Below are 15978 nucleotides of genomic sequence, written 5' to 3'. Positions count from 1 at the left end.
ACAATTTTTGCTATAAGTTAGTCTTCTAATGCTTTAAATGTATGTATTTTGTGTCATTGTCATGTTTGTTTTTGTTGTGGCCTAACAGCCCTGGGACCATGATGGAAATAAGGGTCTTACTCTTTCTCATGTTATCCTTTGGATCCTTGTTGTGTGTTTTTAATCCATCAATAAAATAAGATACGTTCAAAATTCGATTTTGAAGCTGGATACACGCTCGACTTACGTCCTGTTGATATGGATGGGTGCCTGCCAGCTCTAGTCTTCCTGAAGTCCACAATGAGCTCCTTGGTTTTCTTGGTGTTGAGGGCCAGGTTGTTGTCGGCGCACCACACCACACCGCCAGGTGCTGGGCCTCCTCTCTAGAGGCCAACTCCTCGTTTTTGATGAGACCGTTGACCGTTGTGTCGTCTGCAAACTTGATAATGACATTATTACGTTACCATTGACTGAAGGAGTGCTCGTTGTCTTGTCAATGTAACATAATGAGGACATGGTAGCCAAAGTAACCAACAAAAGATATTTAATTAATAATTACCTTGGTTTTTGTAATCAAGGTGTAACATAAAATAATGACAAACAAAACACAGAACTGCACAAACAGGATCAGCATCTCACACAGGGAAGAACAGGACAGTTATACACGGGGGGAATGACGAGACACGACACACCTGGGTTGATTACAAATGGATACACCTGGGACCGATAAGGACTACAAGACCAGAACAGGAAACTACAACTAGACATAACACATCACACACTGGGAACACCTGATCAGGGTACAGACACACCCCACATGTAACACAGACATGTATAGGAGTGCAGTCATGGGTGAAGAGGGAGTAGAGAAGGGGGCTCAGCACACAGGCTTGCGGGACGCCGGTGTTCAGGGTGAGATTGTCTATCCTAACAAACTGGGGTCTGTTATTTAGGAAGTCAAGTATCCAGTTGCAGACAGAGGGGTTAATGTTGAGGTCCTTGGTTTCCATAAGGTCACCAAGTTCTGAGATTATATATATATATTACAAGTAGGCCTGTAAACTGATACTAATAACACAGTTACCTGTGAAAACATGACAAATGTGACTATTTTCTGGCCAAGTGCACAAGCATTTTCCATAGTTCTCAAATGTGGAAGAAACTGGGTGGAGATATGAAGATCTGGGGAAGATGAATTCACATGGAGTTAGTCAGCTCCTTTATAACTACTTTACCACATTGACATAGACCTACGATGGAAGGGGTCTATGCTCTAAATGTTGTTTTATAAAAATAAAAAATAAAGTACACAGATTGGCTAAAGCTGTCAAGTATCGTTATTTTATTCAAGGAAAAATTTGGCTACATGTTTCCACAAATATTTCAGTGAAAACAGTTTACATTCCTCATTAAATGAGACGAAGCCGGTAGTCGTGCTGTAAGTGTTTTTATTTAAGTCACCACATATTGGGTACTGTACATGTCCCGTCCCAGCCCCAAACTCAACTGAATGAGGCTCTGAGCAGAGTAGAATCTCTTGTTCATTTGACAGAATGTCGCAATCAAGGAGAGTAGGAGATGCAATTTCCTGAATTTTAAATTGTCTCAAGAACAACAGAAGCACATAATGATCTGCCAATGTGACAAACATGTTTTCAAAACATGCATAATGTACAGTAGGGACAGGTTCTCCGTGTACTACAGGCTATTAAACATGCATAATGTAGGGGTAGGGACAGGTTCTCTGTGCTATAGGCTATTAAACATGCATAATGTAGGGATAGGTTCTCTGTGTACTACAGGCTATTAAACATGCATAATGTACAGTAGGGACAGGTTCTCAGTGTACTGCCACAGGACATTGAACATGCCTACTTTGAATTTGCCTGCAAAAAATGTACTTCCATCCCGGAATGTGTGTCGTGTGTCGTCTAGCTGTGCTGGAACAGAGACACATGCAGGGACGTGTGCAAACCTTCAGCGCAGGGATTCTAGCTGTCTGAACTGTGACCCAACTCATTTGCATGTCAAATTGAGCAAACCAGGTGCGGAACCGAACTTGGTTTATGCCTGATTATTTATTTTAGCGTGATAATGATTTGCACTTATCCAAGTAGATCCATGCCATTGTATTTTAAGCTCCGCCTTCAAGCAGAGCTATTGCTAATAAAACAAACCTGTGTGTGTGTATTGAAGCCTAGGCCCACATGTTTGATGAGTCTGTGTACATGTAAAGAGATATTGTATGGCGCCATGTCTTCAAGTACAGGTGTGTGGGTGTGATGAGTTGATAGTAGATAGATATGTAGATAGATGCTTTATTGCTTCCCAAGGGAAATTCAGGGAACGTCATGCTTGCTGCTATCTTGGGTAATTTCCCTCCTGTGTCACTTGAGCCACTTCCAGTTGCACTGTCCTGGATGTTGACATTGGTATGCCGCTGGTTCAGGTTGTTCCAGGAAAATGGTTCAGGTTGTTCCAGGATGGAACACTGGCTGTAGGTGTGAGGATGGAAACATGATACAAAAATAATAATAATAATAAAAAAAGGACATAAACATAAATATTGTCTAATAAGGAATTGGTTGGTATAATGAATAAAGATATGTTTGGATACTTAGTAAAATAAGATACAAATGTTTTACATAATTTACTAATTGTAATGTGCAAATGCATAGTCTCTTCTTGTTCATGTTTTGTTCTAAGTTCAGGTTGAACTAGACAAAGTTCAAGACTTGTAAATGTGTGTTTGTGTGTCTTAGGTGTGTGAGATGGATGTGTCCAAGCAGCTGCAGGCCTATGAGGTGGAGTACCATGTCCTACAGGATGAGCTGTTGGACACGCCCCCAAACTTCAACCAATCCCAACGCACTGCACAGCTGGAGAGGACCAATCAGAGCCTCAGACAGCAGAACCTTGACCTGCTCGAGGAACTGCAGGTACACACACACACACACTTACATGATGAAGTAACAACAATAGTTGCATTCTGCACGAAAAAGATTTCCGTTCTACCTCATTGACATTCCTTCCTAGTTTACTTTCCTCAGTCATGTTCAATTCGCCCTCTCTCCCATTCCCTCTTCTGCTGGTCCTCTCCCTCTCTCTCCTCTCCCTTTATCCTTTCCTTGCTCCTCTCCCTCTCTCCTGCTGGTCCCCTCCCCCTCTCCTGCTGGTCATCTCTCTCTCCTCTCCCTCTCCCACTGTCCCTCTCCTCTCCCCTCTCTCTCCCCTCTCCTGCTGGTCATCTCTCTCTCCTCTCCTCTTCCACTGTCTCTCTCCTCTCCCTCTCCCACTGTCCCTCTCCTCTCCCCTCTCTCCCCTCTCCTGCTGGTCATCTCCCTCTCCCACTGTCCCTCTCCTCTCCCCTCTCTCTCCCCTCTCCTGCTGGTCATCTCTCTCTCCTCTCCTCTTCCACTGTCTCTCTCCTCTCCCTCTCCCACTGTCCCTCTCCTCTCCCCTCTCTCTCCCCTCTCCTGCTGGTCATCTCTCTCTCCTCTCCTCTCCCACTGTCTCTCTCCTCTCCCGCTCCCACTGTCCCTCTCCTCTCCCCTCTCTCTCTCCCCTCCCCCTCTCATGCTTGTCATCTCTCTCCTCTCCCACTGTCCCTCTCCTCTCCCACTGTCCCTCCCCTCTCTCTCCCGCTCACCTGCTGGTCCTCTCTCTCCTCTTCTGTTCTCTCTCCTCTCCCACTGTCCTCTCTCTTCCCCCACTGTCTCTCTCCTCTCCCCTCCTCCTGTCCTCTCTCCTCTCTCTCCCACTGTCCTCTCTCTTCCCCCACTGTCTCTCTCCTCTCCCCTCCTCCTGTCCTCTCCTCTCTCTCTCCCACTGTCCTCTCTTCCCCCACTGTCTCCTCTCCCCTCCTCTGTCCTCTCTCCTCTCCCTCTCCCACTGTCCCTCTCCCACTCTCTCCCCAGGTGTCCCAGGCACGGGTGTGCAGCCTGGAGAGGCGTGTGGAGGAGCTGGCCCAGTCAGAGAACCAGCTGAGGGAGCAGGTGTGTGACCTGGAGGAGGAGAAGAGGGAGCTCCGGAGCACCGTGGCACACTTCCACAGCCTCCTCGCCAGTCTGGGTATACACACCTCGCCCGACGGACACGCGCTCACACACGCTGCCGCCTCGGATGGAGACGCACTCGCACACTCCCAACAGCCGGGCTCAGCCAAAGCGCTGGTGTGCGGGGCGGCGACCTCCCTCCCTCACCCACTGGCTCCCCCAGAGGGGCCATAACAGCACTGGCCGAGCCCTCCAACACTAAGCCCCGGGGTGTAGGATCAGGGAACAGTGATGCCACCATGTGAAGAAGAAGAGAGGTGCAGGTGGAATAAGAGATGAAAAGAGGGATAGAGAGAGAGAGAGAGAGAGAGAGAGAGAGAGAGGAGGACTCCGGACGCACCTGATTTTCACCCCAAGACTTTTGACAATGTTTGTGCCATGAACTTTGACCCCTACCACGTCTTCGGCGACTCGCCCTTACCCCATCCCCATGTACAAATGAATGTGTGATTTGACCAACAGTCCCCAAAGAAAGCACCGTCTACCCTGGGCCCCTACTGTAGAACACAGCCCAATGCACAGTTACGTTCGATGATATACTGTATTTTTTTGTGTGTGTTGGGTTGGATATATTTGTGTATTTGTGTATGATAGTTTATGTGAGCGTGAATGTATAGAATGCAATGAGGCCAAAGAAAGCTCTCCCCACTATCAAAGCACACAGCCCAGAACAAAGACTCAAAACTCCCACAATGCCTTGCTGTCGAATGACAGAGCATGGCAGTGATGAACCACCTTTAAACTGTGGTCAAATAGGAAAGTCACTTATTGCCAAAGAAAGAAGAGAATCTGAGAATTGTATCCAGGAGTGAGAGTGAGATGAAAAGAGGCAGAGGAGGGAATCAACAGAACACTAAAGTATAATGAAGGAGAAGGGCGTTGATGAAAGAATATGCTTAAGATAAAATATAGTTGTCCTAGCTGTCTTCCTCCTCCTAGTTGTCCTTCTAGTTATCCTCCTCCTAGTTGTCTTCCTCATACTAGTTGTCTTCCTCCTCCTAGTTGTCTTCCTCCTCCTAGTTGTCTTCCTCATACTAGTTGTCTTCCTCATACTAGTTGTCTTCCTCATACTAGTTGTCTTCCTCCTCCTAGTTGTCTTCCTCATATTAGTTGTCTTCCTCCTAGTTGTCTCCCTCCTAGTTGTCTCCCTGTCCTCCTAGTTGTCTCCCTGTCCTCGTCTCCCTGTCCTCCTAGTTGTCTCCCTGTCCTCCTAGTTGTCTCCCTGTCCTAGTTGTCTCCCTGTCCTCCTCCTAGTTGTCTCCCTGTCCTCCTCCTAGTTGTCTCCCTGTCCTCCTAGTTGTCTCCCTGTCCTCCTCCTAGTTGTCTCCCTGTCCTCCTAGTTGTCTCCCTGTCCTCCTAGTTGTCTCCCTGTCCTCCTCCTAGTTGTCTCCCTGTCCTCCTAGTTGTCTCCCTGTCCTCCTCCTAGTTGTCTCCCTGTCCTCCTAGTTGTCTCCCTGTCCTCCTCCTAGTTGTCTCCCTGTCCTCCTAGTTGTCTCCCTGTCCTCCTCCTAGTTGTCTCCCTGTCCTCCTCCTAGTTGTCTCCCTGTCCTCCTCCTAGTTGTGTCCTGGGTGCAACAGAGGAAATGGTTTCAAATGGCTTTGGTTTCATCTTCAGTCTAGTTGTCTTGAAGGTGAGTTATTTGTTGGCAGGGTAAGAACCTACATAAAGAGTGCCTGATCTTTTTTTTGCCAAATTACAGCAAGGAAATGTCCATTTCTGAAATATATTGGAACTTTGCCCTTTGTTAATGAGACAATCTGACTGCACAGCAGCTGTCAATCATACCTGCTGTATTCAGCACACATCCCAGTGTGCTTATATGTATCTATGTATGTAATGGTTTGTGTGTGTGTGTGTACTGTATGTTTGCGTGAGCGCAGCAGGTGTGTGTATTATTTTATATCTGCACGTCATCTACATGATTGCAAAAACCTGTTAATTGACACTGTAAAGACATTGCTTTGACTCCTGACTACCCTTGCACATGTTTTTCTTTTCAGTTTTAATTGATAATTATTACTATTATTGTATTATATAATTTACTTTGATGAAATACATTTCATATCCGTTCAGTACAACTGAAGCCTGGTGCCCAATCCTGTTATTGTGTGTGTGTGTGTGTGTGTGTGTGTGTGTGTGTGTGTGTGTGTGTGTGTGTGTGTGTGTGTGTGTGTGTGTGTGTGTGTGTGTGTGTGTGTGTGTGTGTGTGTGTGTGTGTGTGTGTGTGTGTGTGTGTGTGTGTGTGTGTGTGTGTGTGTGTGTGTGTGTGTGTGTGTGTGTGTGTGTGTGTGTGTGTGTGTGTGTGTGTGTCAGGCCATGCTGTGTCAAGTGTGTCATATACTCTTCCCTTACATGTAGGTAGCGCTGGCCTAAGGGTTACAGGCTTGTGACGGGTAGGTTGCTGGTTTGATCTGGTTCTGGGAAGTGAATTGCCATTTTTTATTGATCCTTCAGAATCACAACTGTGCTCCCCTCAGACAATGTTGTGATTGGAGAATCGAGAAAAGTGGGTGGGGTTTGAGATATGTCAATCAGTAATGCTCTCCCCTTCCTCAATACCCGTCGTTGAAGTGCCCTTGAGCAAGGCCCTTAAAGCACTTAATCCCCAACTGAGGACAAATTCCTGGTACTTGTAAAAAATTATAATAATAATAAACATTGCAATAAAAAGATTCTATTACAGTATAAACATTCATTCAATAGTCATTTAAAATACCATGTTGTGATTAATCAGTGTATCCAGTGTTGCAGCTGGTGTCAAGAGGCCTCATGTTGGGACAAGCTGCTGCACGTATGTGCATGTACTGTGTGTGTTTGTTTCTACATGACTGAGTCTCTGAAACACAAGAGGTGAGTGTGACAGAGGTCACTCATGTAACGGGAGGGTTGGGCAAGGCTGGGTTATGCATGTGTGGTTATGCTAATTTAGTATTTTTTTATGATCGGCATAGACGGTGATTGATGGCCTCAATCGATCTTGACCTTGCGTAATATAATCATTAGGATACTAAGGTGCAGACTCTCATGTCTCTTTTTAAATATGTTAAAGGTCCTGTGTCTTATAAATGGCCTTTTCCAGTGTTTAGCATTGTTTTATAGCAATGGGGCTTTATATCAATGGGTCTGTGTCTCTAATTCTCATTTTGGCAGATTGGTCTAATTAAGTTGAGACGATCTCCCCCAGTGAACTAAGCTATTCTGATTTGACTCGCTATCCTACGTAGCACTGACATGATCTGCAGTAACGCCCCCTCTATGGTTGTAGCGCAACCATTCACTCAACAGCAGAGCGAGTGGAAATACCTACACTTCCTCAAGCTGGTGGGTGCCGACAGAGCGAGGCAGAGAACGAGAGTGAGGGACAGGAGCTTCTCTCTCGGGGAAGCACACGCATTTACACAACCTCGACCAGCGCGCAGTGATGGGGCTTCTCCCTGGGAGCTCTCATATCACTGTCAAAATATCTTTGACTCCCACGCGCCCGTATTCCGATCCGTGAAATAATATTCACAGGGGTATATATTGTCATTTGAAACAAGTTATCAATGCATTGTCCCGTGGGATTATGCCCCCCCGCATAAAAATGTATTAGTATCCCCCTCCTCTATCTGCCTGTCTGACTGTGGGTGACTGTCACTCAAAGCGCTTATGGGCGGAGCCCAGCCCAAAACAGCTTGAAATGTTGAAGTGGAAAAATGCTTTAGAATACTTGATTAGAAATACATAATGAATTTTTTTGAAAAAAAAACGTACAGATGTGTTCCATAGACTCGCAGGAATTGTGTAAAGTTGCCCAAATAGTGAAAGGGGAATAGCAAGACATGTCCCCTTTAAACCATTTACACTCCCAAGATGAAACTCATATCTGCGTCTATACGTTTCGCTAACTTCAAAGAGCTTATAGGATTCCATTCGTACAGCATCAGTCGTCTCCATCTCACTGGTTCAGTGACTTGTAGCTGGTGTTCCACGGTGGTGTTTCAAGCTGACTGCCCAAGTCTTCTCTGTCGTCTCCTTTTGCATATTCGTCTCTGTCAACGTGGACATCTCGTCATTATGACCATCATGACATCTTTGTTCCTAGTTTAACTTGGAACACGGCCCTTAACTCATTGACTGCCGGGGACTAGCCTCATCCTGTTCTAGCCAGGCCATGCTTTAAAGATAGGAGTGCGTCACCTTGTTTGTAGAGCTATATCTATATTCTATATTATAGCTATGGATACAATACTATGGTAATTCGACAGTAACTTCTGTCCAAGATGCAAAGTAGAATACATTTTCATGCATACATTCCCGTGTTATCCCGTGGTGAATATAAGTATAGTTTCGGAATGATCCAGGCTAATTTCTGGGAAACTGATAGTTTCGGGTCTTTTCTGATGCTTTGATTGCCAGTAACGGCATTCGTTATGAACACCACACACGCCGATCAGCCGGATCGGTACGAAATCCTTGCAGGATCAAGCTGGAATTGACGTCAGATAGTCCTTACCTGAGGTCGGTGGTATTCCAAAATTGTTTGATCGCCATCTGGTTCATCTTATGTCCATCTGGTCCACGACATAATACGGCACAACACATGCATCGAGGGGCCCGGACCCGTTTCAATGCGGCCGAGTGAATCTCTAGGCTTCCCTGTACAAAAGAACTGCGCCCGGAGCGGTTTAAACGTAACACCCGGTCTGGAACAGGGTTTACTGCACTCTCGATACTGCCACCTGGCAGGATCTGGCCGGTACTGCACCCTCGGCATCCCAGTATGCCTTTTAACGGCAACATACAGGTCCGTGACATTGACTTACTTACTTACTTAGGCCCATCACTCCCAATGGAGCATAGGCCATCTACGACTTTTCTCCATCCAACACGGCTTTGGGCTGTCCTTTCTGCCTCCCCCAGGTAGTTTCTCGTCTCTTGAGCTCCGCCTCAGTGTCCCGCCTCCAGGTGTTCTTAGGCCGCCCTCTCTTCCGCTTCCCCTGGGGATTCCAAGTCAGGGCCTGTCGTGTAGTACTGGTAGGCGATTTCCTCAAAGTGTGGCCTATCCATCCCCACTTTCGTCTCAGGATCTGCTTCTCCACTGGTTCCTGTCTTCCTTTCAGCCATAGTTCCTCATTCTTGATTTTGTTTTGCCACCGGATTCCAAAGATGCGTTTCAGACAGCTGTTTATAAAGGTCTGTATCTTCTGCAATGTTCTTTTCGTCATTCTCCAAGTCTCTGAACCGTAGAGAAGGACGGATTTTACATTTGAATTGAAGAGCCGCACTTTGGTTGTCATGGCGATGTCCTTGGAGGACCAGATGTTCTTCAGAAGGATGAAGGCTGCTCTGGCTTTGCCTACTCTGGCTGTGACGTCGCCATCTGTGCCGCCCTTCTTATCCAAGATGCTGCCTATAGGTAAGTGAAGGAGTTGACTGCCTGTATGGATTCATCACCTACTGTGACTGTGTTGTTGGTAGAGGTGTTGATCATCATTAGGTTGGTTTTCTTCCTGTTTATTCTCAACCCAGTCTCAAGGGATGTAGTTTCCAGCTTGGTTGTCTTGTCCTGCATCTGGTTGTAGTTGTGTGACAGGAGAGCCAGGTCATCAGCAAAGTCGAGGTCATCCAGTTGTGTCCATAGGGTCCACTGTATGCCGTTTTTTCTTTCCTTTTGTGGTGGTCTTCATAATCCAGTCTATGACTAGGAGGAAGAGAAAGGGCGATAGGAGGCATCCCTGACGCACACCGGTCTTGACCTCAAAACTCTGACAGTTGGCCTGCATGTAAAACTTTGCATGATGTTCCTTGATAGGTGTTTTGAATCAGTGATGATTTTCTTTGTGGAAACTGCTGAGGCATTATGGTATCCCAGAGTCTCTCTATCCATGCTGTCAAAGGCTTTTTCATAGTCTATATATAATATATAATGTTCCATTCGATGGATTGCTCTATAATGTTGCGCAGTGTGGCGATCTGGTCCGTGCAAGATATGTTGCTCCGGAAGCCTGCCTGCTGGTCTCAAAGCATGGGATCCACAGCAACACTCATTCTGTCCAGTATAATTCTGTTGAGTACTTTTCCCGGTACTGATAGAAGCATTATTCCTCTGTAGTTGTTGCAGTTGGTGAGATCTCCCTTTTTTGGTAGCTTGATGATGATTCCATCTTTCCATTCTTCTGGAATCTTTTCTTCCTCCCAGATCTTGGTGAAGAGGCTATGAAGCATATCTACTGCAGTCTTCAAGTCGGCCTTGATGGCTTCTGCTGGTATTTCATCTGGTCCTGCAGATTTTCCGTCCTTCGTTGAGATAATAGCTTTTTTGATCTCTGCTTTGCTGGGTTCATCACAGTTTATTGGAAGTGTTCTGTCCACTGGTGTAATGTTCGCTGGCTCTGTCGTGGCTGGTTGGTTCAGTAGTTCTTTGAAATGTTCAGCCCATCTTCTCCGCTGCTCCTCTGTTGTTGTAAGTGGGTTTCCCTGTTTGTCTTTTACCGGTTTGTCCATCTGTTGGAACTTGCCTGCTAACTTCCTAGTGATCATATAGAGGTCTTTCATGTTGCCTTGCCCTGCCGCTGTTTCTGCTTGTTTGGCTAGGTTGTCTATGTGATCTCTTTTATCCTTCTTAATGCTACTCTTCACCTCCTTATTGGCTTGGGTGTATTCTTCCTGTGCCTTTGCTTTTGCTGATCTTGTTTTGCTTGTGTTCAGTTTCTCTTTCCTCTCCTTTCTTTCTTTCAGTTTCTGGAGTGTTTCCAGAAACCCTCCCCAACATGTCTCAATGACTACAGACCGGTGGCACTCACCTCTGTGGCCATGAAATGTTTCGAGAGGCTGGTCAAGGATCACATTTGTGCCTCCCTCCCCAGTCTATGCAATTTGCATACAGGCCAAACAGGTCCACTGACGATGCAGTCTCCCAAGTACTGCACAGCACCCTCTCTCACCTTGACCGCCAGAAGGGGGGCTATGTGTAGGGATGGGTACCTTTCACATTTGAACCGGTACCGATACCGGTACCTGTGAATCGATACCGGTACCCAACGGTACCTTTTTTCGGTACTTTAGTCTCTAACATTTTTATCTATCTACCTCAGTTGTAAAAAAAAAAATCCAAACTTAATATTTAATAAATAAATAATGTATTATTATTACTTTATTATTTACATCTTACTAATGTAAAGTATTTTACAACTGATTAAACAAACAAACAATCTAGCAGCAATTAACTACTCTGCTGCTGATTGAGTATTCTAGCAGTTCTTTTTGCTCCACCCCCGCTTGGAGAAGACCCGCTCTGCTGCGGTGTGTGTGTGTGGCTTGTTTACAGAGGTCACATCCTCTACTCTTCTGTCCCGAGTTGTGCCGGCTTGCACTGTAGCCCTAGGAGCTAACGTCATGTCCGACGGTTAGCTTAGCTAACGTCAGCTTAAGAACGTTAAATGGGTTACAAATATGTGAAACTATGGAAGGAGTAAGCCGACCGCTAAAAATAAAACCCACCGTGGCAGCGCAAGCACATAGCAAAAGAACGTTTGGAGATAGTGGTGTTTCAAGAGACTGGCTACAGTAATATGATGCTGGGCTGTAGTGATCAGTTGTTCCGTGTGGCGCAAGTATGTAAAAAAGAAAAACAGAAACAACACGTTTGTCATCTGTAGTAAATAAATTAAGCTGGAATCCATTCGTGACCATGAACAGAGCCAGTGTCCCATTGTGTCCCGGATTCAATCTCCTCTCCTCTAAAGACGTTCCGTGGCTAGGCTAACAGCCATGTCAGACAGAGCAGATGTGGAAACTGAGCTACACTTTCTAACAACCTGCCCACTACCAAGATAGATATCAGAGACATATACTCCCCAGTCCCCATGAATTGCAAACACCCAAAGAGAGTTTGAAAACATGTATTGTGCCTTAACGTGCGGTTTAATTTTTGCGGTCAACAAAACGTGACGTCATCGGATTTGTATTTTTTTTGCGCATAGTACCGAAAGTTGGCACCGGTGGATCTCACGTGAATCGATACTCGGTAGTACCGACGTGTTTCGGTAGGTACCTTTAAAAGTACAGAATTCGGTACCCATCCCTAGCTATGTGAGACTGTTGTTCATTGACTACAGCTCAGCGTTCAACACCATAGTCCCCACCAGACTGGTGGACAAGCTGATCGAGCTGGGTCTGAGCTCCGCTCTGAGCGCCTGGATACTGGACTTTCTGAGCGAAAGGCCCCAGGCGGTCAGGGTGGGGGGTCAGACCTCCAACACCATCACCCTGAGCATCGGGTCCCCCCAGGGCTGTGTTCCGAGCCCCCTGCTGTACTCACTATACACACATGACTGTGTGGCCAAGTTCAGCTCCAACTCCATAGTGAAGTTTGCGGACGACACAGTGGTGGGGCTGATCTCGGACAACGACGAGAAGGCCTACCGGGAGGAGGTTGAGGTACTGGAACGCTGGTGCCAGGACAACCGCCTGCTCCTGAACATTGGTAAAACCAAGGAGCTGATCGTGGATTATAGGAGAGGACAGCAGGAGACACACACACCACTGAGGATAAACGGGGCTACCGTGGACAGGGTGAGCAGCTTTAAGTACCTGGGGGTCCACATCTCAGAGGATCTGACATGGACAACACACATAGACTCAGTCGTAAAAAAGGCGAAGCAGCGCCTCTACCACCTGAGACAGTTAAGGAAGTTCAGAGTATCTGGGAAGATACTCCAGTCCTTCTACTCCGGAGCTGTAGAGAACATCTTGACTGGAAACATCACTGCCTGGTATGGAAACAGCACGGCACAGGACAAGAAGGCCCTACAGAGAGTGGTGCGCTCAGCCAAGCGTACCACGGGTATTGCACTACCACCCCTGCAGGTTCTATACAACAAGAGGTGCAAATCCAGAGCCTGCAGAATAATGAAAGACCCTCACCACCCCAACAACAGCCTGTTCATGCTGCTGAGGTCAGGCAGACGCCTGCGAACACCAGCTACTAGGACAGAGAGACTTCGGCTCAGCTTCTTCCCCCAGGCCATCAGAGCCTTGAACACTGAACTCTCCACACACAAGCACACATGAGCACACACACGACACACACACTGTACACGCTCACACACTAGCAGCCACTTTAACATGAGCAAGCACACACTCATGCTGCACACACCCACACTTATGGCCACTAAGGAAAGGTCACTTTAAAAATAGTATAGTATAACCTGAGATTGTATAAAATAGCATGTACAGAAAGACCCAGTGCCTCATCCGTAGCTAACAGTGTATTGCACTACCAAAGGACCTAGCATGTCCTCCATGCTATGTAAATAACTTATGTACATATACCGATATGCCCTACTATGTTACTTGTTTATTGTACAATGTTCTATTGGATTCTATTATATGTTATACTACTGTATTGCACATCGTTGCGGGCAAGACTACCCGCATTTCATTGTATACTTGTATGCCGTGACAAATAAAACTCTTGACTTGACTTGAGACCCATTCCTTGTGTTTTGTCTTCTTCTTTCCCAATATTTCTTTGCAGGTGTCCAGCCACAACGTCTTTGTGTGCTGCCATTGAGTTTCTATGTCCACATCTGTGTCTTCATCCTGTTCCTGTAGTTGCTGGTACCTGTTGGTAAGGCTGATCTGGAATCTACTCTGTATTTCTTTGTTCCTAAGAAGTTTAACGTCATATCTGGTTCTTGCGCCGGTGGTTGTGGCGTACTTCTTCAGACGTAGTTTTATGATCGTCAGCACGAGATGATGGTCTGATGCCACGTCTGCCCCTCTCTTGACTCGTACATCTTGCCATGACCTCTTGAACTTTCTGTTGATGCATATGTGGTCTATTTGATTCTCCGTAACTTGATCTGGAGATCTCCATGTGGCCTTGTGGATACGTTTGTGGGGGAAGATGCTACCTCCTATTACCAGTTGGTTGAGGGAGCACAGGTCTGCAAACCTTTCTCTATTTTCATTCATCTGCCCCAATCCATGTATGCCTATGATGTCTTCATAGCCTGTGTTGTTGGCTCCTATCTTGGCGTTGAAATCACCCATGAGGATGGTGATATCTTTTTCTCTCCGTCCGTCCAGTACAGCCTGCAGTTGTTCATAGAAATTGTCTTTCTTCTCATCTTCGGTGTCGTTTGTCGGCGCGTAGCACTGAATGATGGATAGTATGATGTTGTCCTTCTTAGTGGTGAACTTGGCGGTGATGATTCGTGGGTTCACCGGTTCCCAACCAATGAGAGAGCGCTGTGCCTCCGGAGCCAGCATCAGGGCCACCCCTTCAGTGTGTGGGGCGCCTTCTTCTGTATGACCGGAGTAGAGCACCATCTCCCCAGATGCCAATCTCAGTTGCCCTGCTTGTAGCCACCTTGTCTCACATAAGCCAAGGAGAGAGATGTTGTAGTTCCTCATCTCCTGTGCTACCTGGACTGTCTTCCCTGGTTCGTACATCGTCCTGATGTTCCATGTGGCAATTCTGGTGGTTTTCCTGGGGGTTAAGAGGGGAGTCGGCCTTACAGCTTCCTTTCGGCTTTCACTGCACGGCGTCATGCGCCTCCTGTGTGGGAGCCCTTCTTTTCCCAGGTCGAGTTGGTTTTGAATTATCGTAGATGCTTTAGTAACATGCTTTTTTTTTCAGGTAGGGTTGTTGGCCCTACACAAACCCATTTAACCTCTGGGGGAGGGTTTTGGAGTTGGCTTGTTAGTCCTCTTCCCACGCCTATTGTCTTCCAGGTGATGGATTGCAGCCTCATACCACGTGAGGCCAGACAGGCTGAGGGTTGTGTACAAGCTGTCTCGGCATGTCAAGCCCAACCAACTCCTGCTACTGTGTATTGAAAGCTGCACTAGGCAAGCTAACCCTACCAGCAACGCAAGACAGCCGTGACATTGAATAGAATATTAAAATAAAAAAAGGAAAACTGACCAAATAACGTATATACGTGGTTGGCGTTCAATGGTTGTTGGACAATCACGTATATAAACGTTGGCGGGAATGAGTTAACCAATCAGATGGGTCATTTGTAATTACCTCCTGTTTTATTAGTGTGCAGATTATCTTGCAACATTCTGGCACAATGATATATAACTCGCTGTGTATAATACTGGCCCACATTTGTACATGTTCTGAGCCTTCCTGAAACACAGATGGTGCCTCTTGTATACTGGTATTATGACTCCATTCTGAGCATGTTTATATAGACCAGGCTTGAGCTCAATTTACTTTCCATTCAATCAATTAAAGGGGAACACCACTCAAATTAAAAACTTGAATATGTTATTTCCAAGGCCTAAAACAGTCAATCACACAATTTTTTTGGATTAGAAAGAGTTGCTCATTTTCACTAATATCTTGTACTATCTTAGACCAGAGGAATATCGTGTATGAATTCTGAAATTGGGCGTAGTTTCCCTTTAAGGAAATAATTAACATTTCAAATACTTTTGTTATGAGATTTGGGGGAGGCTATGTAACATCTGACCAGGGACTAATGCTGACATGGACAGTATGCTTATTAATGTGCACTGTCCCTGTTAAATAAACAAATGAAAATATAAATAAACCATGGTTTTCATATCCAACCTATTAACGGCTAAATCCAACCTAACATACCAGCACATATTAATTCTATAGGTTTCCATGCACAATGTTATATCTATAGGTTTCCTTTATATCTATAGGTTTCCATGCACAATGTTATATCTGTAGGTTTCCATGCACAATGTTATATCTACTGTATATGTTTCCATTCACATAATGTTATTTGTATGAGTTTTCCTTTGTGAATTTGATCAATTGATTTGAATTGTCTCTCCTTAAGCTGAACAACTGAGGAACTAGATGTGAGTGATGATGTCACCAAGAGACAAAGTGAATAGTGGAACAACTCCTAGGACACTATGACAGTACCCATGGAGATTTTACTGGGACATGGGTACATTTTCTGATTCAGA

The 15978-nt window shown here is 45.8% G+C and overlaps 1 protein-coding gene across 2 annotated transcripts in view; it reads left to right on the top strand.

Annotated features, from left to right (window-relative positions):
* The window catches only part of tbc1d1 (TBC1 (tre-2/USP6, BUB2, cdc16) domain family, member 1), a 182643-nt gene extending 175984 nt beyond the window's left edge, over nt 1-6659 (top strand). For both annotated transcript variants that reach the window (XM_084318722.1, XM_084318723.1), the window contains exons 19-20: nt 2742-2918; nt 3897-6659. In XM_084318722.1, coding sequence (XP_084174848.1) covers nt 2742-2918; nt 3897-4208 — 489 coding nt within the window. In that variant the 3' untranslated portion in view covers nt 4209-6659. The remainder of the gene's footprint in view (nt 1-2741; nt 2919-3896) is intronic.
* Nucleotides 6660-15978: the final 9319 nt, after the last annotated feature.

This window comes from Notolepis coatsorum (assembly GCF_963971535.1).
Source record: "Notolepis coatsorum genome assembly, chromosome: 7".
NCBI classification, from domain to species: Eukaryota; Metazoa; Chordata; class Actinopteri; order Aulopiformes; family Paralepididae; genus Notolepis; species Notolepis coatsorum.
This window is presented reverse-complemented; position numbering and strand designations above follow the sequence as displayed.